At 43.8% G+C, this 27,266-nt stretch overlaps 1 protein-coding gene across 1 annotated transcript; it reads left to right on the top strand.

Annotated features, from left to right (window-relative positions):
• The first annotated feature begins 162 nt into the window (after positions 1-162).
• LOC308332747 (pantothenate kinase 3-like) lies at positions 163-27,266 on the top strand. Its single transcript, XM_080788794.1, has 9 exons — positions 163-506; positions 12,206-12,352; positions 14,590-14,795; positions 16,525-16,714; positions 18,060-18,123; positions 19,051-19,227; positions 21,424-21,547; positions 22,132-22,257; positions 24,249-27,266. The coding sequence occupies exons 1-9, from the start codon at positions 200-202 to the stop codon at positions 24,306-24,308; spliced, it is 1,401 nt and encodes a 466-aa protein (XP_080644920.1). The 5' UTR covers positions 163-199; the 3' UTR covers positions 24,309-27,266.

The following is a 27,266-nucleotide window of genomic DNA, read 5'->3' as shown; positions in this document are numbered from 1 at the left end:
ATCACAGCCGTCCGCCCGGGCTATGGGACAGTGTGTAGATTGAAGGGGGTGATATTCCGGTTTATTGTTTTTTTTATTTCCCTGTTTTGAAAAACCTGCCTGGCTGCTGCTCTCTCTCTCTCTCTCCTCTATCTCTCTCTCTCTCTCTCCTTTCTCCTCCTCTCTCTCCACTGACTCTCCAGTCTCTCCACCAGCAGCAATGGACGACGAGGAGCGCTCCGGCCGCTCTCCGGAGCAGAAGAGACCCTGTCACGAAACAACGAGCAACGGCCTGAGGAACGGCTTCCACGGGCCTCAGACTCAGAGCTCCGCCGCCGGGGAGAGCAGCAGCAGCAGCAGCGGCAGCGGCAGCGGCGGCGGAGGCAGCCATAATAATGGCTCTTCCGTGGAGGACCTTATGGGGGAAGTTGCGGGAGGGCAGCAGGCTGCTTACAGCGTGCTGTCACCGGCCAAGAGATGCAGGATGCAGCGGAGGAGAATGGACTCTGGCAGGAGGAGCAGACCGCGTGAGTATACTGTCAACATTCATAGTCGTAAAATAATAAGCCATGGTTATGGTTACAGCCAGCCTTGCAGGCATCATGCTTTGCGTGTCTCTGAGTGTAGTGTTATTATTATGTTAATAATAATAATAATAATACATAATGTGTAATGATAATAGCATAGTTATGATTGCAGAGAAGTATGTTTTGTATGTGTAACAGCATAATAATAATAATAACAAACCACCGTAATAATTATGATTGATGCAGAATGAATTATTTTGTGTGTGTGTGTGTGTGTGTGTGTGTGTGTGTGTGTGTGCGCGCGCGCGCGCGCGCTCGTGCGTGTGTGCGTGAGAGAGAGAGAGAGAGAGAGAGAGAGAGAGTGAGTGTTTAGTATAATGTATCAATCAATTGTCTGTCATTCTGTGGAACGGGGATTGTAATTAATTAGGTCCGCATCTTCGTGAAATCTTCTGTTTACTGTATCTCTGAAGTAAATGAGAGCTGTGCAAGATAAGAGTCTCCCCTGTGCCATTACGACCATGTCACTATAGTGCCTTGATCCACCCATGGATTCTAGATTCAAGAGGTTTATTGTCACAAGGATGTACTGTGCACTCACTGCACTGTGACAAACATAATCTAAAAACATTAAGAAAGGATGATAAAAAAAAAAACCTGTGTGTGAAGCTCTTATCATACACCATCTCATTCCGACCAATCACAGTTTGCGTCCTCACTTGTTGTCTTCAATGTTTGCGTTGTTTACACAATGTTTGTGTTAGGACAATGTTTGTGTTTACACAAACACTCAAAACTGGCCATTCATTGTCAATGGCATGCCGTGTTTGTGTTAGGACGATGTTTGTGTTTACACAAACCCTCAAAGCTCGATATAGGAGGAAGAAAACAAAAACAAAACAGAAGATGTTTGTGGACGTGGGACTCAGTACTACAGTTACATTAGTGATGCTGTAGCCTGCAGTATAGCTACATTTCCATTCTATTCATTGGTCTTTGTTTTTGAGGGGCCGCCGCTAGCATGGAATGGGCCCAGAATGCACACAGGTTTGTGTGTGTTTGTGTGTATAGGAGGAGGCGCACGTTCCGTGGCTGTCGTTCTGTGGAACGGGCTTATGACTTGAACGCCTCTTAAGTCAGTATCCCTACCCTGGGTTCCAGCCTGATACGCTGCGTTCCGCTGATCTGAAATGTCACTTTGAAGTGACATTTCAGACCACTTCACACAAGTGTGTGTGTGTCTGTCTGTGTGTGTGTGTGTGTGTGTGTGTGTGTGTGTGTGTGTGTGTGTGTGTTTTTAAAGGGGCGCTAGCCCCTTCGATAAACGGCTTTTGTCCCCATACGTCTCAAGAATTGCCATTGACCTGCACAGTAAGAGAATGTCAAATGACAAAATGTCTGCAAAACTTTGTATAAATATATGTCTTGTGGCTCTGGACCACTCGTATATTTCAGTTAAATAATACTGTGGCTTCATGGCTTGATATAATTATCTTGTTGCACTTAGTATCGTGCGATGAATGAAATCAGGCCCTTAAAAGTAATGAATCATGATTGAATTTCAATATTTTTATTAGCTATCAATTCAAATATTTTCTTACATTTTTCATGTTTCATTTCAATCTTTTTATTAGCTATCAATTCAAATATTTTTGTACATTTTTCATGTTTCATTTCAATCTTTTTATTAGCTATCAATTCAAATATTTTCTTACATTTGATGGACTGTATTTTTTAATACATCTAACAAAGACATTTTATTATATTTTAAAACATTTTCTCATGGACCACCTGCAGGCCTATTAAGCCATGGACCAATAGTAGTCCGCCCGTGGACCCTGAGAAACAGTGTTATGTATATTGCATAGCATTAGCAAGTGTTACGAAACCACTAATCTTAGCCCATATCCCATCACGACACAACAGTGGTCCCTAGCTTGATTCTTAAGGCCTATATTCATAGTCTGGGTTCCGCTCCGGTGGTGAGCTGAAATAACGTTGAGCGGTGGTGAGTAAAAACAGAGAGAAGGGCTGGGGGGGGCGGTGGCGGTGGTTTGCTCTTCACCGCGGCTCAGTGACGTCATGTTGTAGTTCGGTGATCGCCCCACCACCGAACATCCAGACTATGTATGAGCCTTAAGTCAGGGTGGTTGGTGGTCCCTGGTTCACAACCAGTTGAAAACCCTTGAGCTAACCAGTCACAGGAAACGGGCATTCTGATTGGCCAGTATGAGATGATCCATGATGATGTACGATGATAAGAGCGCCCCTCACTTCACACAAGTGTGTTTTGTTTTATTTATTGTGCACTTTAGCACCTTGACTATATAAATATGGTACTATTACTACTACGATTGATTGATTGATTGATTGATTGAATACTTTATTGGCAGAAATATAATCAGTACAGGGTAGAGTCAAACACAAATATAATCAGTACAGGGTACAGTCAAACACAAATGTAATCACTACAGGGTACAGTCAAACACAAATGTAATCACTACAGGGTAGAGTCAAACACAAATATAATCAGTACAGGGTACAGTCAAACACAAATGTAATCACTACAGGGTAGAGTCAAACACAAATATAATCAGTACAGGGTACAGTCAAACACAAATGTAATCACTACAGGGTAGAGTCAAACACAAATATAATCAGTACAGGGTACAGTCAAACACAAATATAATCACTACAGGGTAGAGTCAAACACAAATATAATCACTACAGGGTACAGTCAAACACAAATGTAATCACTACAGGGTAGAGTCAAACACAAATATAATCAGTACAGGGTACAGTCAAACACAAATATAATCACTACAGGGTACAGTCAAACACAAATATAATCAGTACAGGGTACAGTCAAACACAAATATAATCACTACAGGGTACAGTCAAACACAAATATAATCAGTACAGGGTACAGTCAAACACAAATATAATCACTACAGGGTACAGTCAAACACAAATATAATCAGTACAGGGTACAGTCAAACACAAATATAATCAGTACAGGGGGTACAGTCAAACACAAATATAATCAGTACAGGGTACAGTCAAACACAAATATAATGGGATCACCATTGTTTCCATTCAGGTCCTGAGTATTCAATTCATAATAATGAAAAATAACAACAAAAATCAAATCATCATAAAAGGAAAATAACAAAATATGTACAGGTTGGGGAACAAAGAAGGGGGTAACGATGATGATTCACATTATTGTTATCGTAAAACAAATCTGCCGTTTTAACAGTTTAGGGCCTACACTGTTAAAACGGCAGATTTTCGTGAAAAACGATAGCTCAGAAATGCTATGTTTCTAAGCGTGCGTGCGTGCGTGCGTGCGTGTGTGTGTGTGTGTGTGTGCGCGCGTGTTTGTTTGTGTTTGTATTTGTAGCTGACCTAGTTTGTTTTGACCCACAGTTGGGGCGTCGATGACTGACACACACACACACACACACACACACACACACACAAACACGCTAGAGTGAAGACTGGCTGTGTTTATCTTTGCTTCTTTTTTGAATAGAAAGCCGGTCAGACAGGAGGGGAGAGAAACATAGAGAGAGAGGGGGGGAGAGAGAGAGAGAGAGAGAGAGAGAGGGGGGGGAGAGAGAGAGAGAGAGAGAGAGGGGGGGGGGGGGGAGAGAGAGAGAGAGAGAGACCACTGGAATAACGATGATCAGCTGTAATCTTTAGCACAGCTGTAAGCTTGTAGTGTAGATTGATCACAAACCAATGAAACAACGTCGGAACACTCCCCTCTCCTCCCCAGAGTGGGTTATATTCCCATGAACACAATGGAGACTAATTTAAATTCCTCTGCACCGGTTCCAATTCTACTGCTGAATAGTCTATTGACTCTGTAACCAACAGACAACACACACACACACACACACACACACACACACACACACACACAATTGCACATTTGTTTCAATGAGACTCTCTCTCCATCAGTCTCTACGGAGGTCATTTAGCCGTGCTCTTTTACTTTTCCCTCTCCCTCCCTCCCTTTATTATTGTGTGTGACATCTTCGGCAGTGTGTGTGTGTGTGTTATTGGAGCCCTCTGATTGGCCCAGCCGCGGTCAGGAGTTGTGCAGAAACCACTGACAAGTCGGCCTCGATCAATCGGCTCCCACCGCGGCTCCGGCGGGGGCGGGCCGTCGAGGGTCCTGCTCAGCCAATGGAGCTGTGGCTGCATTGTATGTTGTTTTTTTTTTCTTGAGTCTGTTGTGTGGGTTTAGATATTGTTGCCAGTGTTGCCAGACCTCAGAAAGTATAACAGCCTCAAGTTCAGAACGTCTACTACAGGTGACTGGAATGGGAGAATGGCACTGTATCGGCTGTTTGAGGGAAGGCTTTGATTGTTTTGTTTGAAACTAAAGTGGACAGAACTGGACACATCCACTCTGCCTGACAGTAGGACAGCTGAGAGGGAGACAGTTGTAGGAGAGACAGACAGTATAGGACAGCTGAGAGGGAGACAGTTGTAGGAGAGACAGACATATAGGACAGCTGAGAGGGAGACAGTTGTAGGAGAGACAGACAGTAGGACAGCTGAGAGGGAGACAGTTGTAGAAGAGACAAACATATAGGACAGCTGAGAGGGAGACAGTTGTAGGAGAGACAGACATATAGGACAGCTGAGAGGGAGACAGTTGTAGGAGAGACAGACAGTAGGACAGCTGAGTGGGAGACAGTGTAGGAGAGACAGACAGTATAGGACAGCTGAGAGGGAGACAGTTGTAGGAGAGACAGACAGTAGGACAGCTGAGAGGGAGAAAAGTATAGGAGAGACAGACATACAGTACAGACAGACAGACAGTAGGGAAGTTGAGAGGGAGACAGTATAGTTGAAAGCTGATATGGACAGAGCCAGAGAGCCAGACAGTGGGAAAGATGAGAGACAGACAGTAGGAAAGTTGTAGGAAAGCCGTGAATGAAACCGTAAAGGAGAGACAGACAGGCAGTAGGAAAGGTTAGAGGGACACAGTGTAGGAGAGACAGACAGACAGTAGGGAAGCTGAGAGGGAGACAGTGTAGGAGAGACAGACAGACAGACAGTAGGGAAAGCTGAGAGCCTAGGACACACAGTCAGACTAGTGGTTGGTTCTTTCCCATTGGTTGACCTGCAGGCAGCACTTCTTAATTGGCATCAGGATCCCTCGAACCAATCATGAAGCTCATTATCAAGAAACCAGGTGAGATGCAGGAACTGTCCGCCGTGGAATCTACATTTTCAGCTAAGATGATGTGTCCTTATTGGCTTTGAGGTTTAGACTCCAAGCAAGGCGGCCCCTGGGCCACTGTCTTTTAAAGTGGTCAGTTGTTGGGAAAACTTGAATGCTGTGGTTTTAAGTTGTGTTGCTCTGTCTGTCCTGGACATGTGGATGGAGTTACCTGTCAAAGAAAGCAGAGGTTGTATTTTAATGGAAGCTTTTCTGACGGTAAGGAGCAGTAGGGTCCTCTATTATTTTCGATATTCACTAATGACATGGCATTTGAATAAATCTAGTGTGTGGTTATGTACGCAGATTACTTGACAATGTACAGTATCTAGCATCTACAGTAGGTGATTTAAATGATATACTAAATCGTGAACTTAAAGCAGTATAGCGGATTGGGTTGGCGAGAAGAAATGAGTTAAAGCTAAATGCATGTGTTTGGAATCTAGACATAATGTTTTGGAGAGTGCTCCTCAATTGAGCATCACTTGTCGGGAAGACAGTGGAACCGGCGAGAGAGACTAAACTACTTGGAATTGCATTCGACCTTAACCCATTCTGACCTGAGATCAGATTCATACGAGGTTTCCACGGGACACACACTGGTCTGATTAACCCATTCTGACCTGAGATCAGATTCTAAAAATGTCAGTCGTTCTTCGATTTTTCAAAAATAGCAGACCTACAAGCTCGTATCGCGCCACTCGGTGGCGCGATATGAGCTTGTAGATCTGCTATTTTTCAATAGCTAAAGCATAACATGATGCTAACACCAAAATGGGTGCCCGGTCAGAATGGGTTAAGCTAAATTGGACTAAGCAAATTGACAATATAGTAACGAGCATTGCTATAACCAGGACATGTTCCAAGTGTATTAACATTAAATACCCTGAAAGTATAGTAATTCAAGCTTTAGTTTAGTTTTGTCACACCGTGAGTACTGCCCAGTCATTTAATGGTCATCCGCTACAAGGACGGAAAACTACAAATGGCTCAAAACAAAGCTAGACTATACTGTAGCTCCCCCAGTGCTCCAGCCCGGAGACATTGCAGAAATGCACAGAAATCTATCTAGCGGCCGGGTTCCCCCTCCTGTGACGTCGCATGGCAGCCAAGCCTATACTGTATACATGTATATGGACTTTTTATGTTTGCTTTAAGTATGCCCCCCCCCCTCCCCCCCGTTTAGGAAGTGAAGTTATGCAGGGGAGAGAGCGGAGAGCTCACGCCACTGATAATTACACATTCCATCTCAGTGCATCTGTAATTTGTGTGTGGAGGGGGGGGGGGGGTGTCCATGCATGTGGAATTACGAAAATGTGTGTATCTGTGCATGCCACCAGCAGATGCGTGCGTGCGTTGCGTTGCGTGTTGTCTCCTCCCAGACAGTGCCCCATCCCATTCTCCCCCCAGTATAATGCCATCTCTGTGTGTTGGAATGCAGTCTGCAGACTGTGCTATCATAGGTATAGCTACAACACACACACACACACACACACACACTCCCTAAAATACTCAGTGTCCATTTGTACACTATCTGAGTTTGATAAGATAACAATGAGGTCGGATTGTCCTGTGAGGTGACTACTTAACTAGGCAACACACCTTGACTCGCGTGTGTGAGCGCGCGCGCGTGCGTGTGTGTGTGCGCGTGCGTGCGTGTGTGGCTGTGTGCGTGCGTGAAGTGATGGAAGGAAGATTTCAAGACTATTAATACCGGGTATGCCTGTTTCTCCACTGTACTCCAATGTGTTGACTTTGCAGACGGAAGCCTTTGTCCAGTTAGCTCTTTCTTCAGCTGTCACTGAAGCCTCAACGCCACACACACACACACACACAGCATAATAGAGAAATGGGGTGGGCCTGTATCAGTGCCATGAGCCTTTGGACGCTCCAAATCAAATCATTCAGAGACAGAATCTAATATCCTGCTATCCTCACATAAAACCAGGAAACCAAATTTAAGCTGTTTATTTACGTTTTTCTGTCAACTCTGTCACACTGTCTCGCAAGCAGCAGAGTTTCTGAGTTACTTGCACAGTCTGTAGGGCTCAGTAGTTGTCATGGTCACGCGATCCCTGCAGGCTATAGGATATTACCACCGGGTTGTTGTTACACACACACACACACACACACACACACACAACCAAGAGCAAGTGAGCAGCCTCCTCTTCAAAAGTTGAACGAAGTATACATAATAATGTGACTCTTTTCGATACAGAAGACAGTCATGGCGCCATGCAAGGCTCACTGTTTTAATCCAAAATGAGTTAATGGCACAGGCAGACTCTTCACATACTAGAAGAGCATGTCTGATAATAAAGGTCAGAGACTGAAATCGACATGTGAATGTGAAATAAATGCTTAACCCATTCTGGGCGGTATAACCACTTTTGGTGTTTTAAACATTATGTTATAATTTAGCTATTGAAAAATAGCTGAAAAAAATCCAATGCCTTTTAAAGTTTGCTTGCACAACACAAAACCGAAAGTTTACGTTTGAGTGCACAGTATGTCCTGATACCCCCGCCCCCCGCGTATGGATTATGTAATAAACAACACCCAGGCCCTGGAAATACCACAGTTGCTTAATCTTAACCTATTAACGTTCTTGTGTATACAACCAGCAGTGGTGTAACCAAGAACATTTACTCTAAGTACTGTGCTTAAGTACAACTTTGACGTGTTTGTACTTTTCCCAATTTCCAATACTTTTACTTCTACTCCACACTACCTTAGTTTTACTACTAAGTTACTTTGGAGGTTTTAGTTTTCATTAGAAATTCGAAAAGAGCCGATCTACAAGCTCACAATGTGTCGCGACAATGTGTCTCTCCCCCATTTCCTGTCGGCCTACACTGTCTGTCTCTCTATAAAAAATATAAAATAAAGGCGGAAAAACAAAAGTATAGCCTATATAAGGCTGAAGTGGTTAATGTATGTTTTGCAATAATAATAATAGTCTAAAAAGTAACTAGTAACTTAAATTAATTGTAGTGGGGTAAAAGTACAATAATTTGCCCCTGAGATGTGGTGGAGAGCAGAAGTAAAAAACGTGAGCAGAATGTACTTCATTTACTTTAGTTTACACCTGCTGGTGCTTAACCCATTCTGACCTGAGATCAGATTCATATGAGGTTTCCACTGGACACACTGGTCTGATTAACCCATTCTGACCTGAGATCAGATTCTAAAAATGTCAGTCGTTCTTCGATTTCGCGCGAACCTATTGACTTTGCATTGACTTTGCATGTGATCGGCGTCGCTCTTTCGTCGTCGTTTTTGGCAGCAAATTTTGATTTTAGTTTTAGCCGTAGTCTCTTGAAAAGTTTTCAGTTAGTCACATTTTAGTCACCTGGAATGTCCTGGTGTTAGTCTAGTTTTAGTCGACTATAAATGTCATAAGATTTTAGTCGACTAAATCTACAGTTGATTTAGTCGACTAAAATGTATTTTTTGGCGGGGCCTTGATGCCGTCATAATGGCTGATTTTACGCTTGCTGAAAATAGCCGTAGGTCTGCTATTTTCAGCATGCAACCAAGTGTAAAATGACTTATACTGGATCTCTAGTACCCATCTAAGTCCCTTCCTAACATTTTAGTCTAGTTTCTATTTGTTGACGAAATTGTCAGTATATTAAGTCTTGGTTTTAGTCATCGTAGCTTAGTTTTCATTTAGTTTCCATTTAGTTTTCGTCAGTTGAAAAAGGTAGTCGACGAACATTTTTTCGTCTTAGTTTTAGTCGACGAAAACAACACTGCTCTAAACCATCCAAGTCTGAACGCACCTTTACTGGAGTGAAACGCACCCTGGCCAAAAAAGCAAAAAAACACAAAACGTGTGTTTCGTGTCCTGATCCCTGGATGTGGCTCATATAGTACACTTGTCTATCAACCTCGCGGGAGGAAGTGCAGGGCCCATGCGGGGCTGTCGGCATCATCATCATTTTTTCGGCCGCGGTCGAGATCATGGATTGCACAATGCAAGACTTCCCCGGGTCCTTCTTCATTGCCATACCCTGCAGTTCCTGCTGCTTACTGATGCATACAGTACACGTGTCCCTATATAGCGATGACGCCAGGGAACGACCTCTGGTCTGCTTTGAAGATATATAACCAACCTCATTGTCAGCTCTGTATAGTATAGCAGTGCATGGCCGGCATGCGGCATGTGTTCTTCTGGATCGGACTAGTGAAGAAACACGGGGAAGGTTGCCGTATGTTAGATTAGTCGATGGGTGGCTCATCCAAGGGAAATGTTGCGCTCTCATCAGAAGGCGGGTGTAAGTGCCATCCAGCCGTTTCAGGGTGTCGGACAGTATTAGGGCTGTATTTTGCGTGTCTTAAGTACCAGGTCTTATTACCTAACTTGAGTAAACTAAAGACCTGGAGGCGTGATCAATGCCATTTGGCTATTCTGAGTGGCCAAAGAGCATTGATCACGCCTCCAGGTCTTTAGTTTACTAAAGTTAGGGAATAAGACCTGGTACTTAAGACACGCAAAATACAGCCCTTAGACTGTGGTTGTACCGGTCAGCTCCCAGTGACCAACAGTATTAGACTGGTGGTTGTACCGGTCAGCTCCCAGTGACCAACAGTATCAGACTGTGGTTGTACCGGTCAGCTCCCAGTGACCAACAGTATCAGACTGTGGTTGTACTGGTCAGCTCCCAGTGACCAACGGTATCAGACTCGTGGTTGTACCGGTCAGCTCCCAGTGACCAACAGTATCAGACTGTGGTTGTACCGGTCAGCTCCCAGTGACCAACAGTATCAGACTGTGGTTGTACTGGTCAGCTCCCAGTGTCCAACAGTATCAGACTGTGGTTGTACTGGTCAGCTCCCAGTGACCAACGGTATCAGACTGTGGTTGTACCGGTCAGCTCCCAGTGACCAACAGTATCAGACTGTGGTTGTACTGGTCAGCTCCCAGTGTCCAACAGTATCAGACTGTGGTTGTACTGGTCAGCTCCCAGTGACCAACGGTATCAGACTGTGGTTGTACCGGTCAGCTCCCAGTGACCAACAGTATCAGACTGTGGTTGTACCGGTCAGCTCCCAGTGACCAACACTATTAGACTGTGGTTACAATTTACAATTTACAATTTAGGCATTTAGCAGACGCTCTTAATCCAGAGCGACTTACATTAAGCAAGAACAAAAAGCATGGGGAATACATCACATAAAAACATTTATCATGAAACATGCGTAAGCTAAGAAAGTAACAGTGGTTGTACCGGTCAGCTCCCAGTGACCAACAGTATCAGACTGTGGTTGTATACCGGTCAGCTCCCAGTGACCAACAGTATCAGACTGTGGTTGTACCAGTCAGCTCCCAGTGACCAACACTATTAGACTGGTGGTTGTACCAGTCAGCTCCCAGTGACCAACAGTATCAGACTGGTGGTTGAACTGGTCAGCTCCCAGTGACCAACAGTATCAGACTGTGGTTGTACCGGTCAGCTCCCAGTGACCAACGGTATCAGACTGTGGTTGTACCGGTCATCTCCCAGTGACCAACAGTATCAGACTCGTGGTTGTACCGGTCAGCTCCCAGTGACCAACAGTATCAGACTGTGGTTGTACCGGTCAGCTCCCAGTGACCAACGGTATCAGACTGTGGTTGTACCGGTCATCTCCCAGTGACCAACGGTATCAGACTGTGGTTGTACCGGTCATCTCCCAGTGACCAACGGTATCAGACTGTGGTTGTCATCTCCCAGTGACCAACGGTATCAGACTGTGGTTGTACCGGTCATCTCCCAGTGTGATTGTGTAATAGGAATGTGAAACTGCTGGGAGTTGGTTGCTCTATTCGGTTACTGTGTCCAAGTTTAACTGTTACAATATTTCATGTAACTTATCTAAACTGAGCTTGTCAATTATTACGTGAATTTGAACTGTGTGTGTGACTGTGTGTGTGTGTGTGTGTGTGTGTCTGTGTCTGTGTCTGTGTGTGTGTGTGTGTTTGCTCTTGGTGGCATGATGACATTGATGGCGAGTGTGCTGGATGGGTTGTTTTTTAGGGCATGAGGTTATTGCAGTTCATTTTTGGTGACTAGGTTTTTGCATAAGTGTGTGTGTGCGTGCGTGTGCGTTTGTTTGTGGTGGCAGGATCACAAACAAACAACAACCATGGGTTATTTCAGTTCAGTTTTTTGGTGAAAAGGTTGTTCGGGAACTTGGCTATAATATATGAGTGCTTGGCTATTTATAAAATATTTATATATAATAACATATAGATATTGATGTTCATTAGATAAATAAACAACTACAAACAGCTTGTACGCTGACACTGTCTGTCTGTCTGTCTGTCTGTCTGTCTGTCTGTCTGTCTGTCTGTCTGTCTGTCTGTCTGTCTGTCTGTCTGTCTGTCTGTCTGTCTGTCTGTCTGTCTGTCTGTCTGTCTGTCTGTCTCTCCGTCTCTCCGTCTCTCCGTCTCTCTGTCCGTCTCTCCGTCCAGCCTTCCCCTGGTTTGGAATGGACATAGGAGGCACGCTGGTGAAGTTGGTGTACTTTGAGCCGGTGGACATCACTGCCGAGGAAGAGCAGGAGGAAGTGGAGAACCTGAAGTCCATCAGGAAGTACCTCACCTCCAACGTGGCTTACGGTGAGAAACCTCTCCTCTCCTCTCCTCTCCTCTCCTCTCCTCTCCTCTCCTGCACAGTTGAAACAATAACGTAAACTGTTTTGATGTCAGTCCCAGTCGCTCTCGTGAAGGCCAGGCTCTTTTGGGGTTGCTGCTCATATTGTGGTTTCTCTGCAGAATCTCCCTGCATTGTTGTCTCAGTTCTCTCTTCACTGCAGTGAAAGGTTGATTCGGGTGATTGCCGTGATGTGATGTGACTGTGAGGTCAGAGTGTTTCACAGTTTCACTTCCTCTCTCAGAGCCATAGATTAAGACTCTGTTCACTGACGGGGCGAATGGCAACCGCAAGGTTGCTATAGTTCGAAGCCCTGTGGGCTCCCCCAGAGTTAAAGGGACACTTCACCCTTTTTGCAAAAAGATATATGTTAATGACGTTTAGAAGCTTTAGAACACTTTCCTGGGGGTCTTTATGTGTGTAATATGTGGTTTTAGATATTTTAGATTGTAGCAGTGCAGCCTGTTGTCTCTGATGTCATGGACACTGGGCTCACTTCCTTCCTGGACTACATGTTGTCTCAGTAAGACAGCTCTCCCCCCTATCCACAAGGAGGAGCAGTGCACCAAAGAATTATGGGAATTGTAGTCCAGGAATTAAGGTAGTGAGACCAGTGTCCATGACATCAGAGACAACAGGCTCACTGCTACAATCTAAAATATCTAAAACCACATATTACACACATAAATACCCCCAGGAAAGTGATCTAAAGCTTCTAAACGTCATTAACATATATTTTTTTGCAAAAAGGGTGAAGTGTCCCTTTAAGTGTCAAAGAGTCTTGAGCAAGACTCTGAACCCCAAATTGCACCTGATGTGCTGGTTGGTGCCTTGCATGGTTTCCGCCATCATCCGTGTATGAATGAATGGGTGAATGTAATCTACAGTATGTAAAGCGCCTTTGATAAAGGTCCTATAAAAAAAATTACCACTTCATGGGGCTTCAGTCCAACTTCTTCTACATAGACTTCTATTGGCGAATAGTGACACAGGCCTGGACCGGAGGTTTACGGAATGCATTGGAGTCTATGGGCTTTGACAGTGACAAACGAGTGAAATGAACCACGTTGACCGGGCTGTTTTCTGCCCCCTCAATGACGTAACTCTGTCTTATACTCTATGGCTCTGCTTCCTCCTATACCTACTACGTAGATATTATCCACAACGTGTTGGACTGTCTGGGAGTTTAACCGGCGGTTAAACCCTTTTAGTTACGTTAGAACCATTTAAACATGACACTGCCATACGCTGTAAAATAGCCGATTTTCCCCATGCGCTGTGAGATTGTATACATCGCCTATTTTCAGTTGCATCAAGGTAAACTTTATTGTCCACAAGGGAAATTTGTCTTGGGCTTTCACCCCAGCTATACAGCCACACATAAAACATCAATGACAACAAAAATACATTACAGGGGAAGAGTGGAAGACATAACATTACATAATTGCACACATGATGTGGATAATCTGGCCTCACGTAGTTACTGCTGTTTCAGAGCCTTGTTCAGCATCTTAGTTGATGCTGATACAAACGATTTTTTAAATCTGATGTACTTCCACTTTGGTTCTTTGTATCTTCTCCCAGAGGGCAGAAGTACAAACTCGCCATTTAAAACATGGGTAACATCACTGACAAGCCTGTTTTAATGTAGCCTGCTCATAAATAGACTGCAGAGAGGGGAGTTGTCTTACCCCTATGATCTTCCCTGCGGCCTGCACCAATCTGAACAATTTTGGACCTCAGTTGCACTGAGAGGTTACCGAACCCAAACTGTGACGCCAAACCTTGACCAGGCTTTCCAAGACTGCTCGATTAGAACACTAACATAAATCTTTGGTCAACAACACCATGAACCAGTTCACACGGGTGTGATTTTTTTTAATGTATTTTGACGTCAGGCCTAAATGGGTTAAAGGTATATTCAGTGATTTCACTTAATTCAAATATCACTTATTTTTTTGTTTTGTTGTGATAATCCTCTCTACTATAGAGTGTGCTGACCATATAAGGAGTTCCTCCCTGTCCCCCAGTTAACCCCTGGGGGGGTCAAAAAACCATAGGTTTCGTTTTTTGGTTCTCTATCCTGATTGGATGAAAGCTTGGGGTCCCAAGGCAAAAACGAAACCTAAGGTTTTTTTTTTGTGAAATCACTGAATATACCTTTAAAGTCCAAATCCCCTCCCGTGTGTTACTGTGTGTATAGGCAACACGGGCATCCGGGACGTGCACCTGGAGCTGAGGAACATGACCATATGCGGCCGGACGGGGAACCTCCACTTCATCCGCTTCCCCACGCACGACATGCTGGGCTTCATCCAGATGGGCCGCGACAAGAACTTCTCCTCGCTGCACACCACGCTCTGCGCCACCGGCGGAGGGGCCTACAAGTTCGAGAGCGACTTCAGGACGGTGAGGAAAAAGAAGGAGCTGCTGTGGCTGTGTGTTGTCTGGCGTTATAGAGAGAGAGGGTTATAATAGTTTTTTTTTTTTTTTTTTTTTCATTATAGTTTAGTTTTTAGTTAGTTTTGACATATTCTTTTATTTTTTTATTTTTTATTCTTCTTAGTTTATTGTTTTTTTTTTCACAGAAGCATTATTTAAATACTGAGTTTGACAAATAATAAATGGTGGCATTGACAGCTTCTCTTAAATAAACCCCACAATTATGACATAAAAGAGTAAACACATTGAATTTTCACCCCAAAGAAAAATGACAACAGAAAACAAGACAAACAAACAAACAGACAAAACAGTACACAACATCCTATCAACAATCATAGGTACATGAGACATATTTTTTTCTAATTCAGTTAGTTTTAGTTCGTTTTTAGAGCGGGGTTGTTAGTTTTTATTTTGGTGAAATGCTTAGTTTTAGTTTAGTTTTAGTTTAGTGATAGTTTAGTTTTTTTTTTGTTTATTTGTGGGTTAGGATTAGCGTGGCTACATGCTGCCGTACGGTGCTGAAAACTGCCGTAAAACTTGTTGGGAGAAATGAGGAAATGAATCGAATGAATTTAAAAGGATTATATTATAAATATCCGAAAGGCATATATAAATATTGATAAAAACTAAAACTAAGGGTATTTTGTCTATAATTTCAGTTAGTTTTGAGGACACACAATACAGTTTCAGTTTAGTTATCGTTTTTTAATTTATTTTTTAATATTAACTAAAATGTTTTTTTTTTAATTCTAGTTTTCATTCTACAGTTTTTGTTAGTTTTAGTTAACTATTATAACCAGGGTCCTACACACATGAGTAAGACATTACATACAGTGCAAAATACACAATATAATAGTCCACATAGGTGCAACATAACATACAGTGGTCCGGCAGTCGAGGTGGACGGTTGGGAAATTTGGTATATAGTCTTTTTTTTTATTATTGGCCTAAAATATTGTCTATATATTCATGAATCCACTTGCTGACCGGCTGTCGGTGTGTGTTGGGCAATTTATTTTATAGGGGTTCTTGTGACCCTACCATTAGCATCCTATGGCAGGCAAAAAGTGTCATGAAATCATGAAAACCCCCTAGTTTGACATGTAAAGCATGCTAAGACACTAAAGCATAAAGAAAGTTTGACATTTTTGACAATTTTGCCTGCCATAAGCATGTTAATGAAAAAAGGAATTGCTCAATACTCACAGCCGGTCAGCAAGTGGATTCATGAATGTGTTATAGGCAACATTTTAGGCCAATAAAAAAAGACTATATATACCAAATTTCCCACTTAAACCCATTTTGGGGCGGGAACCCCTTTTGGTGTTAGCACTATGCTATGCTTTAGCTGTTGAAAAATAGCAGATCTACAAGCTCGTAGCGCGGCCACCGAGTGGCGCGCTACGAGCTTGTAGGTCTGCTATTCTTTGAAAAATCGAAGAACCACCGACATGGAAACATAGCTTTTTTTTCAGAAAACTGTCAGGATGTAGAAGACATTTTTTTTTGGAATCTGGTCTCAGGTCAGAACGGGTTAAAAGCAAAAGAAGCCTGCCGGCTGCCCGGACTACAGTACAATACAAGACACACATTCAGTAGCCTGTTAAAGAACCACCATTCTTCTGTGCGTTAGAATCTGATCTCAGGTCAGAATGGGTTAACTGCATTATCCTCTCTCTCTCTCTCTCTCTCTCAGATAGCGGACTTGGAGCTGCATAAGCTGGACGAGCTGGACTGTCTGATCCGAGGCCTGCTGTACGTGGACCGGGTGGGCTTCAACGGGCAGCCCGAGGGCTACTACTTCAGCAACCCGTCGGAGCCGGACAGCAGCGTCAAGCAGCCCTGCTCGCTGGACAACCCCTTCCCCATGCTGCTGGTCAACATAGGTGGGGCACAAAAAACATGCAGTAATCCTGGTCACTAAACTGCCTCTCCCTGGCCAGCCGGGGGCGCCTGATGGAGGGGGAAAGGAACTGGTTGGAATAACGTGTTCCTTCCACGCGCTATACGTCCAACCAGGGAAACTCCTCCCCTGTCAGGTGTAAAAGGAGCAACTTACATTAGATGATTGACACAGGGGTGAAAAATGGGTTACAAAATCGTGGGATAAAAAAATATATATATAAAAAAAAAAAACATAGGTGGGGCCCCCGGGTCTACACTAGAGACCCTGATCTGTTTGCAGTTTTTTTTTTTTTACAATTTACACTTAGAATTCAGGGTTTGTTTGTTGTTGTTTGTTATCTGGAACCCCCCCGGAGGAACCAGATTCCCCCCAACAATGATTAATTGATTGAATCAATTCTTGGGTGTTTTTTTTTTTAATGTCCAATGTGTTTGTATTTGGTTCATATAAAGCGAACACATGCTATAACTAAAATGCATTTGAAATTAAATAAAAGTGTTAAGGTCATTACACACTGTCGAATTGGCGACGCGATATATTCGTGCGAATAATTCGCATAAAAAAAACAAAACAATTGAAGTCCATGCAAGCTTCCACATCAGTGGCGAATGTACGAAAATGCGACCGTTTTCGCTCTTCATTTGTTCGCTCTGGTGTCGTATTTTGCAGAGATTCGCAGGCGAACTGCAACATGCAATATTTCACATTTTCAGATCGCTTATTCGCATCGCGTCGCTAATTCGCCAGTGTGTAATGACCTTTACTTTTCAGGATTCCAATTCAAGAAATAGCGGCAAAAAAACCAAAAACATTCAGGATTTCAATTCAAATATAGCGAAGATAGCCGATCTACAAGCTCAAAACTTGTAGAGCTTGTAGATCGGCTATTTTTGCTACGACAGTAATTATGCAATGTGGCCCTCTGGACTGAGTGCGGGAATATAGTGGCCCTTGCCATTGTCAAAGTTGCCCACCCGTGCTATGCCAGTTACAATACCAGTGGTCCTCTAAACATTTTATATGTCAAGGACCACCACATCTCTGAGAGTGTACGATGGAACCAAATGGACCCTTACGGTAATGAGTCAGGACAGGTCGACGACCGAGACCCGGACAGACATTCATTGGACAGACATTCAAAAAAATACAGTAATGGAATTAGATTTAATTATAAAACTTGTTATTCCAATCTTGGGTTAGCTGATGAGTCACAATATCCCTTGATTATACTCATGGCTAAACGGAGGGGCCAAATTGCTTTATTAAATGATAGAAACGCAGAATGTATTTATTCATCCTGAATTACTGTGTTGTACTCGGGTCAGGGTCTGGAGTGTCGATGCTGGCAGTCTATTCTAAAGACGACTACAAGCGAGTTACTGGGACCAGGTAAGATTACAGGGTGTGTGTGTGTGTGTGTGTGTGTGTGTGTGTGCGTGCAACGTTATTTTTATTTTATTTTATTTTATTTTATTTTATTTTATTTTATTTTATTTTATTTTATTTTATTTTATTTTATTTTATTTTATTTTATTTTATTTTATTTTATTTTATTTTATTTTATTTTATTTTATTTTATTTTATTTTATTTTATTTTATTTTATTTTATTTTATTTTATTTTATTTTATTTTATTTTAATTATTTGTTTGTTTGTTTGTTTGTTTTAATTTAACCCATTGAGACCTGAGACCAGATTCTACAAAATGTCTTCTCTCTAAATCATGACAGTTATCAGTGGTTCTCAAACTATTTCATGTCAAGGACCCCACAATGTATCTAATTGGCCGAACAACCCCCCCCCCCCCCCCCCCCATCTGAAAATATGTTGTTTCAGGGACATATATCAACATATATTCAAAGACTTGCACACGTTTTCCCGATAAAAAAAAAAGTAGCATACAAGCTCGTATAGCGAGTATGAGCTTGTAGATATGCTACTTTTCAACAGCTAACGTTTTAAATAACGGTTAAAGTGGTTAAAAGCTACAAGGAGACACAGACAGACGCGCCCTCAGGCCTAAATGGTGTTTAATGTGTGTTCCTACCTGTATGTGTGTCGGTCTCAAACAAGGTGTTAGCATTATGTTATGCTTCAGCTATTGAAAAATTGCAGATCTACAAGCTCATAGCGCGCCACCGAGTGGCGCGCTACGAGCTTGTAGGTCTGCTATTTTTGAAAAATCGAAGAGCGACTGACATTATAGAAACATAGCTTTTTTCAGAAAACCGTCAGGATGTGGAAGACATTTTTTCTTAGAATCTGATCTCGGGTCAGAATGTGTTATAACGTGCGCTGTGTTCATATAATACCCCAGCCTGGGAGGCGGGACGTTCCTGGGCCTGTGCTGCCTGCTGACGGGCTGCCAGAGCTTCGAGGAGGCTCTGGACATGGCCGCCAAAGGAGACTCCACCAATGCCGACAAGCTGGTCAAAGACATCTACGGGGGAGACTACCAGCGCTTTGGACTGCAGGGCTCCGCCGTGGCCTCCAGGTGGGCAAAACGAACGCACCCTGCCCAGTGCCCACACACACACACATATATATACACACGCCCGCATAGCCGGACTTACCGTTGGGCTAGGGTGGGCTTCAGCCCGGGGGCGCCCGACTAGGGGGGGCCCCCGAAAAACATTGAAAAAATAATATATATATATATGGTATTATTATTATTATTATTTTTAGTATAAAATTGTAAAGTATTGAAATCCAATTCAAGTGAAATGTGTGCCTGCCTCTCTTTTTAGGGGCCTGGCCCCTGGGTACCCCAAAATGAAATAACAAAATAGCCCAAAAATTTGCATGATTGGCTGCACCCAGAGTCTGAAGCCAGACTCTGAAACTCAAGTTACAGTCCACCCCCACGCACGGACACTATAAGACACAACTCGTGGCATCGCAAACCATCGGTACGCACCAATGATTCGCGTTGCAACTTGCGACCACTTGCAACAGAATCCCCCTGACCGCGCTGAGCTGACGCAATGGTTTTGTTGCGTCGCAAATCATTGGTGTGGACTTTGGCTAGGGCTTAGGTACACAGTATGCCATTAACCGTGCCTTGAAATAAGGAAATAACCGTCCGTTATTTGGAAACTAAAAGATGTGTCCCTGGTTGAACTGATAAGGGTCACACTTCCCTGTTCACTGTTCCCCTGTAATGGTCTCTTTTTTTTCTTCTAAAAAAGGTCTTAAAAGCATCTGGCCATGTTGACCCTGTATAGGCCACGATTCAAACCCTTGAGCCCACTTAGGGTTGTTGTCACTACCTGAAATTCAAATAAAGCCTCCCATACACTACAGGAGTTTTTACCTGGATGCCAACGACGAACCTCTGCCCCGAATATTCCCTAACGGCCTGTTATAGCGCCACCCATGAGGCCGATTTAGGCAAAACGCATTTCTGTAGATAACTCGTACACATTGTATCCATACATCACACAATTCGGTGTACACTGTAGTATCTCCATAGTCATGTGATCAACACGGATCTGCACCCATTTCCCATCTGGCACACCAGAATGCTGTCCTCAGAGATGCTATGAGTGATCTGGCTCTGCATTTCCTCAACAAAATGAAGACAATTGTTTAAAAAAAAAAAAAAAGAAACAAAATAAACATGTTCATATTACTCCTAAACATTTTTGCCAAACATCACACACACACTCCTATCCTCCTGGTGGAGACCTGTGCCCAGAAGGGCACTTTTTCTAGTATAATTATGTAAATGAGCTTTTAGAAGAACTTGTAAAGACGTGTGATATGTTGTTGATCCCCCCCCCCCCCCAAAAAAAATAAGGAACAGGGTAAGTGTGGCCGTTATCAGTTCAACCAGGGACACATCCTTTAGTTTCGTAATGACTGATTTTTACACTTGCTGAAAATAGCAGATCTACAAGCTATACAAGCTATTTTCTGAATGCGACCATGTGTAAAACGACGTGTCTTTTAGTTCTACTGGATCTCTTGTCCACACTAGTCCCTTCCTAACATTGCAGTCTAGTTTTTATCTGTTGACGAAATCGTCAGTGTATTTAGTCTTATAGTTTTAGTCATCATGGCTTAGTTTTTATTCCGTTTTCCTCAGTGTAAAACGGTAGTCGACGAACATTTTTTTGTCACAGTGTTATGACAAATATCGGGCGGCGGTGGCTCAGTGGTAGAGTGGCTGCATATGGTAACCGGCAAGGTTGCCAGTTCGTGTGAATGGGGTGAATGTAATGCACAATCTATGTAAAGCGCCTTGGATAAAGGCCCTATATAAATGCACCATTTGCCATTCATTTGACCAAATCAAGCGCCACCGAGTGGCGCGCTACGAGCTTGTCTGGTATTTTTTAACAATCGAAGAACGACTGACTGACATAGAAACATACAGTAGCTTTTTCAGAAAACTGTCAGGATGTAGTAGAACATTTTTAGAATCTGATAATCCTGATGTCAGGTCAGAATGGGTTAAGAACTGAATGGCTGACTGTGGTTGTGTGTGTGTGTGTGTGTGTGTGTGTGTGTGTGTGTGTGTGTGTGTGTGTGTGTGTGTGTGTGTGTGTGTGTGTGTGTGTGTGTGTGTGTGTGTGTGTGTGTGTGTGTGTGTGTGTGTGTGTGTGTGTGTGTGTGTGTGTGTGTGTGTGTGTGTGTGTGTGTGTGTGTGTGTGTGTGTGTGTGTGTGTGTGTTGTTGCTGCTGTATAGTTTCGGCCACATGATGAGCAAGGAGAAGAGGGACAGCATCAGCAAGGAGGACCTGGCCAGAGCCACGCTGGTCACCATCACCAACAACATAGGATCTATAGCGCGCATGTGTGCTGTGAACGAGGTACGCGCGCACGCAGTCGCACGCACGCAGGAACCCCTTTTGGTGTTAGCACTATGCTATGCTTTAGCTATTGAAAAATAGCAGATCTACAAGCTCATAGCGCGCCACCGACTGGCGCGCTATGAGCTTGTAGGTCTGCTATTTTAAAAAAAATTCAAGAACCAACTGACATAGAAACATAGCTTTTTCAGAAAACTGTCAGGATTTAGAAGATTTTTTTTTAAGAATCTGATCTCAGGTCACCCTCTGCCTTTCAATGTGCAAATTGCAGTATTCAACCTCTAGAGTGCAGCAGAGTGATCTAGGGTGGTTGCCACTAGTGTGTGAATTGACACTTGTGTGTCTTGTGGGGTTTTCATCGTTCTCTCCTTGAATAAAAGGGGTGTTAGACTGTTGTTATCATTATTTTTGTCATTGTTGTTGTAGTGTGTGTGTGTGTGTGTGTGTGTGTGTGTGTGTGTGTGTGTGTGTGTGTGTGAAATAAAAGGGTATAGGGCACCAGTGTGTTGTATATAATATCGTGTGCGTGTCTGCGTGCGTGTCTGTGTGCATGTGTGTCTGTGTGCGTGCGTGCGTGTTTTCAGAGGATAGAGCGAGTGGTGTTCGTGGGGAACTTCCTGCGGATCAACACGCTCTCCACCAAGCTGCTGGCCTACGCCATGGACTACTGGTCCAAAGGACAGCTGAGAGCGCTGTTCCTGGAACACGAGGTCTCTGCAACACTTCACATTTTCAGTCGCCTGGAATGTTAAAGGACCACTTCACCACTTTTCAACCTATCTTCATACAATAGGTCCTCACTAATAATCATGATAAAATGCCATGATTTTTTTCTACTCAGTCTTTGTCTCATAGGGGGGCTGTGGGCAGTTTAGAAACTGTCTTCCAGTGACATCGTCATTTTGCAGATTTTTTTTTAAAACAACTTTTCAGGACTAGAAAGCCTGCAGTTTCTATTAGCTTATGGATTCCCCATCGATGATGTCACTGGAAGACGGTTTCTGAACTGCCCACGGCCCTCCTACGAGACACAGACCGAGTAGAAAGAAATTGCGCCATCTTTTCATGATTATTAGTGAGGACCTATTATACGAAGATAGGTTGAAAAGTGGCGAAGTGGTCCTTTAAGTCTAGTTTTGGTCGACTTCAATATCTACAGTTGACTTGGGCCTCGATGCCGTCGTAATGACTGATTTTACACGTTATGAGCTTGTAGATCTGCTGTTTTCAGCATGCAGCCAAGTGTAAAAGGACTTATGCTGGATCTCTTGTCCACTGGTCCCTTCCTAACATTTTAGCGTGGTTTTTATTTGTTGACGAAATTGTGGTTTTCATATAGTCTCCATTTAGTTTTTGTCTGTGAAAAAAGGTAGTCGACGAACATCTTTCGTCATAGTCGACTAAATCAACACTGGTACTGGGCTACTGGAGCGGATCTACTGTAGACTGCATTATATGTGTGCGCCGCATTTTTACGATTTTTCCAAAATAGCAGACCTACAAGCTCGTAGCGCGCTACTCCAGCTATGAGCTTGTAGATCTGCTATTTTTCAATAGCTTGAAGTATTAACATTGGACACACTGGACTTAAAACCCCCTCATAAGAAGTTGAGCTACGCGAATTGCACGCCTATAGCGTAGCATTACATACTGCAAGGCAAGACCGCGTGCCACTGCCTGCCAGACTGATTTTTTAATTCAAAACACCGGGGCGTACAATCACGGATTCCGCAAGAAAGAAAGTCGGAAGAACGCCTGAAAATGTGTGACGGGTTCCACTCGGGGCTCCGTGCCGTACGTCATCTGAAAGAGATCTCGGAAACCTGGTTTGGAATCTGATTGAATTTCACAGATCCATTTCACGGGTTTTGGAGCACAATTTCTTTGGACATGTGAAGAGGTCCGCTTCAGTTCAGATAGGATGTAGTGTTATATATCCTGGGGGAACTCAGCTGTCTGTAGGTCATAAACACAACAGTCAAATGACCATTCGACTGTCTTTTCAAAGGTATCCGGCGGAACTCGCTGGTTTACCAACTCGCAGCACTCCCTCATTGTCTTCAACGCTATATGCTAACTTGCTGTCTTCACCAGTGTAATAGTATGTCCAATTAACCCACAGCTGTTATAGATAGTTCATCTCCAAAGTGCTCAAATTCTTTTGCGCAATAAGGGCCTTTCTCGGCACCTGCACCTCTCTCCCGGTGTTTTAGGATCCAAGATGGCCGCAGCACCAGTAGCGGGTATGGCCTTAATTTTACTGGGCTGCGTTCACATTTTGTGTCCCCCTCCTGCGGTGCTGCGGCCATCTTGGATCCTGAAACACAGGGAGAGAGGTGCAGCTGGGGCCGAGAAAGGCCCTTATTAAATGGTCCTCTTAGATAACGATATAAAGTTGAGTATATGAATAATACCAATGATAAGTAGGCCTATACCAATTCAGGATATTGTTTACTGTTGTTTCGGTACTTTGGTGTTTAAACTTTAGCAGTTCCCACTTCATCTAGTGTAAACTCTAAACAACTATACCTCAATATATCTCTCAATTTAATGCAATTTAAATGAAGGTGAAGTAAAACTAAAATGCACGAAACCGCGGTGAACTGGCGAGTTTTCTGGTATCCTTTTGACTGCTGGAGGAGACAAACCATACTGAACTCTCTATCTCTCTCTCTCTCTCTCTCTCTCTCTCTCTCACCAGGGATACTTCGGGGCAGTCGGTGCCTTCCTGGAGTTACTGAAGATGTCAGATGACCTTTAACCTTTTAGACTGACCCCCGGGGTTGACCTCTGTGACCCGGGAAACACAGCAGCTACACTGTAGAACTGAAATTCCTGTGCGCCCCCCCCCCCCCCACACACACACACACACACACACCAACTCTGTCTATCTCTTTGTCTCTTTATCTGCAGTACAGTGTGTGTGTGTGTGTGTGTGTGTGTGTGTGTGTGTGTGTATATGCTCTCTCTCTCTAGTGGCTCTTTTCGACTACGAGAACTAAACGCACGCACGAGACGTATTTATTTATTTACTCCACCGCCCATCTCCTATAGGTCGCGGACACATTTTCTCTATGGAGAAATTAATGACATCGGGGTCGTCTTCAAATCGTCTCGTATTATTATAAATAAGCAACTGTGGTGGAAAAATAAACAACCCTGTCTCGGCCCGGCCGGGGCAATATTGACGCTATAATCGCAGAGTTTCCCGCAAAAGTTCGAGGTTCAAAAGAGTCATTCGAGGAAGCAGGCCTATATAGTCTGTCTGTTTCTGTGCGTGCGTGCGTCCGTGCGTGCGTGGTCGGAGTGAGCATCCTCTGTCTCTCTCTGTCCTGCAGTGTTATCATCACAGACGGCAGCTCAAACATGCATGTTGTGTATCCCAGCATTCCCAGCATTCCCACAACAACGTCACCTCCGTTGTCCACGACGACTTGCCGCAGCCAATCTTATATACTGTATCTGTGGATTTATCTGTACGGTACATACGGGAGGCCCCCCCCCCCCCGGCGTGCATATCTTTTATGTTCGCCTATACGCAATTTAAGTGGGTTTAAAAATAAATAAACCCTGATATACTTGGGTTGACTGGAGATCCCCCAGGGGGGGGTCTTATCTATACTAAGGCCCACTTCCTTTTGTGTGGACGCCGCCCGGGGAGGGACACTAAAGATCTCCACCGAGATAAGTTCAGCGACGCGTCGCGAGACGGGACGCGCTTGTATAAGCTTGTAGATCTGCTATTTCCGCCGAATGTGGTTTAATGCTACTACTACTACTACTACTACTACTATTGCTACTATTACTGCTCCTACTACGCAGACCGCCGCTGTGACCTGTGAACCTACAATACCCACAATCCCCCCTGTGTCGTCCTCGTGGCGCCACTGTATACCTGTACGTGCCCTCGGGTGAGGAGATGACGGGCGTGGTCGTTCTCTGTCCCGGAGATGAACTGGAGGACTGGAGGAAAAGGGGGGGGGCGCTTCATTCAGCCTCCCGGAACATTCCCTCCCTCCCTCCCTCCTTGAACGCAGAGCTTTCGCTGGATTTGGGAGGAGCGCTTGATTTATTTTTTTTTGCCCTCCAGCCATCGGATCGGACAGTAAAAAAAATAAAAAAAGGATGGAATTTGTGATTTTCACAACGAACGGGGCGCACTTGGTCTTTCTCTCCGGGATCGCCCCCCCCCCCCGGCGTATAGGGGCTCAGTTGCGGCCGTCGGTCGCTGATGTTTTAACATGGAGTATATTCTCTGTGTGTGTGTGTGTGTGTGTGGGGGGGGGGGGGCGGGGGGATTTATGCCTGTGATACTCAACCATGTGGGCCACAAGGGCATTGCAAGTGGGCCCCCCAAATAATTGGCAACGCTTTTTAACTCTTTACATATAACATTAATATATATTTAAAAATCCATTGTGACATCGTCGATGAATAGGAAATCATACTATACGTTAGTTCCATTGAGCCGAGACGGAACGCAATCGGTCGATTGGTCATTGAAATGAAATATAGGGCTTTCACTTCTAGTGGTTTTTACGAGTCGACTAGTCGCCTAGTCGTTGTTTAACTAGGCCTATCTATTATGTAAAAAAAAAAAACATTTTAAAAATCTATTTAATAATAGCTGTACATTTAAACTACCAACTAGGTCGACTAGTGGATCTGCTAGTCGACTGAAGAATAGTCGACTGGTTGCTTAAAGCCCTGCATTGAAACAGTAAACTCTATCCTCAAGTCGGCCCTGAAACCAGAAATGGTGGAGAACCAGTGATCTAAGGGTGGGTTATAGTGCTCTAAACTGTAAATATAGAACCAGTGATCTAAGGGTGCGGGTTAGTGCTCTAAACTGTAAATATAGAACCAGTGATCTAAGGGTGCGGGTTAGTGCTCTAAACTGTAAATAGAACCAGTGATCTAAGGGTGCGGGTTAGTGCTCTAAACTGTAAATATAGAACCAGTGATCTAAGGGTGCGGGTTAGTGCTCTAAACTGTAAATATAGAACCAGTGATCTAAGGGTGCGGGTTAGTGCTCTAAACTGTAAATATAGAACCAGTGATCTAAGGGTGCGGGTTAGTGCTCTAAACTGTAAATATATAGAACCAGATGGACGGACTTCAAGAGAACGCTACTGAGGTTATCTGCGTGTGATGTACTGTATGTGTATGCGTGCCCCTTATACATAATTGTCTTTTAATGTTAAAATAAGACTTTTTTTTTTTTTTAATAAGTTATTGGTTTGTTATTTTTTTCTATGTGGTTTTTGACATGGAATAGTTTGGGTCTGTTCTCTCTCTTTGTGTCACCGTTACGGTTTCCGATCCTTCCGCGTCCAACAAGCACTTTGACATAATTCCCCCATTTTAACAATCGCGTCGTGTCATTCGTTCGTGGGTCGGGTTTTAATTTTAATTCTGTTTCTCTATCTTTCTATCTATACTTTGTCTGTCCTCCTTGCCTTGCCTGTCTGTGTGCTTGCCTCTTTGTTCACCTGTCTGCCTACCTAATTACCTGCCTGCCTGCCTGCCTGCCTGCCTGCCTGCCTGCCTGCCTGTCTGTCTGTCTGTCTGTCCACCTGCCTGTCTGTCTGTCTGTCCACCTGCCTGTCTGTCTGTCATACCTGGCTGCCTTACCTGGAAGTTAATTACTGTAAGCCTTAAAGGGAAATATCGCCGATATGCGGGATAAAATACCCTATGTCTTCTGTGTTTTTCTCCC

The sequence above is a fragment of the Protomyctophum bolini genome (genome assembly GCF_963924005.1).
Source record: "Protomyctophum bolini genome assembly, chromosome: 18".
In the NCBI taxonomy this organism is placed as follows: domain Eukaryota; kingdom Metazoa; phylum Chordata; class Actinopteri; order Myctophiformes; family Myctophidae; genus Protomyctophum; species Protomyctophum bolini.
Note: the sequence above shows the minus strand (reverse complement) of the source record. Positions and strands in the feature narration are given on the sequence as shown.

Bases quoted from the DNA above. Each gene is read 5' to 3' on its own strand.
- LOC308332747 (XM_080788794.1), top strand. From the start codon at position 200: ATGGACGACGAGGAGCGCTCCGGCCGCTCTCCGGAGCAGAAGAGACCC. The intron at 507-12,205 runs GTGAGTATACTG...CTCTCCGTCCAG, and splicing joins TGGCAGGAGGAGCAGACCGC to CCTTCCCCTGGTTTGGAATG. The intron at 19,228-21,423 runs GTGGGCAAAACG...GCTGCTGTATAG, and splicing joins GGCTCCGCCGTGGCCTCCAG to TTTCGGCCACATGATGAGCA.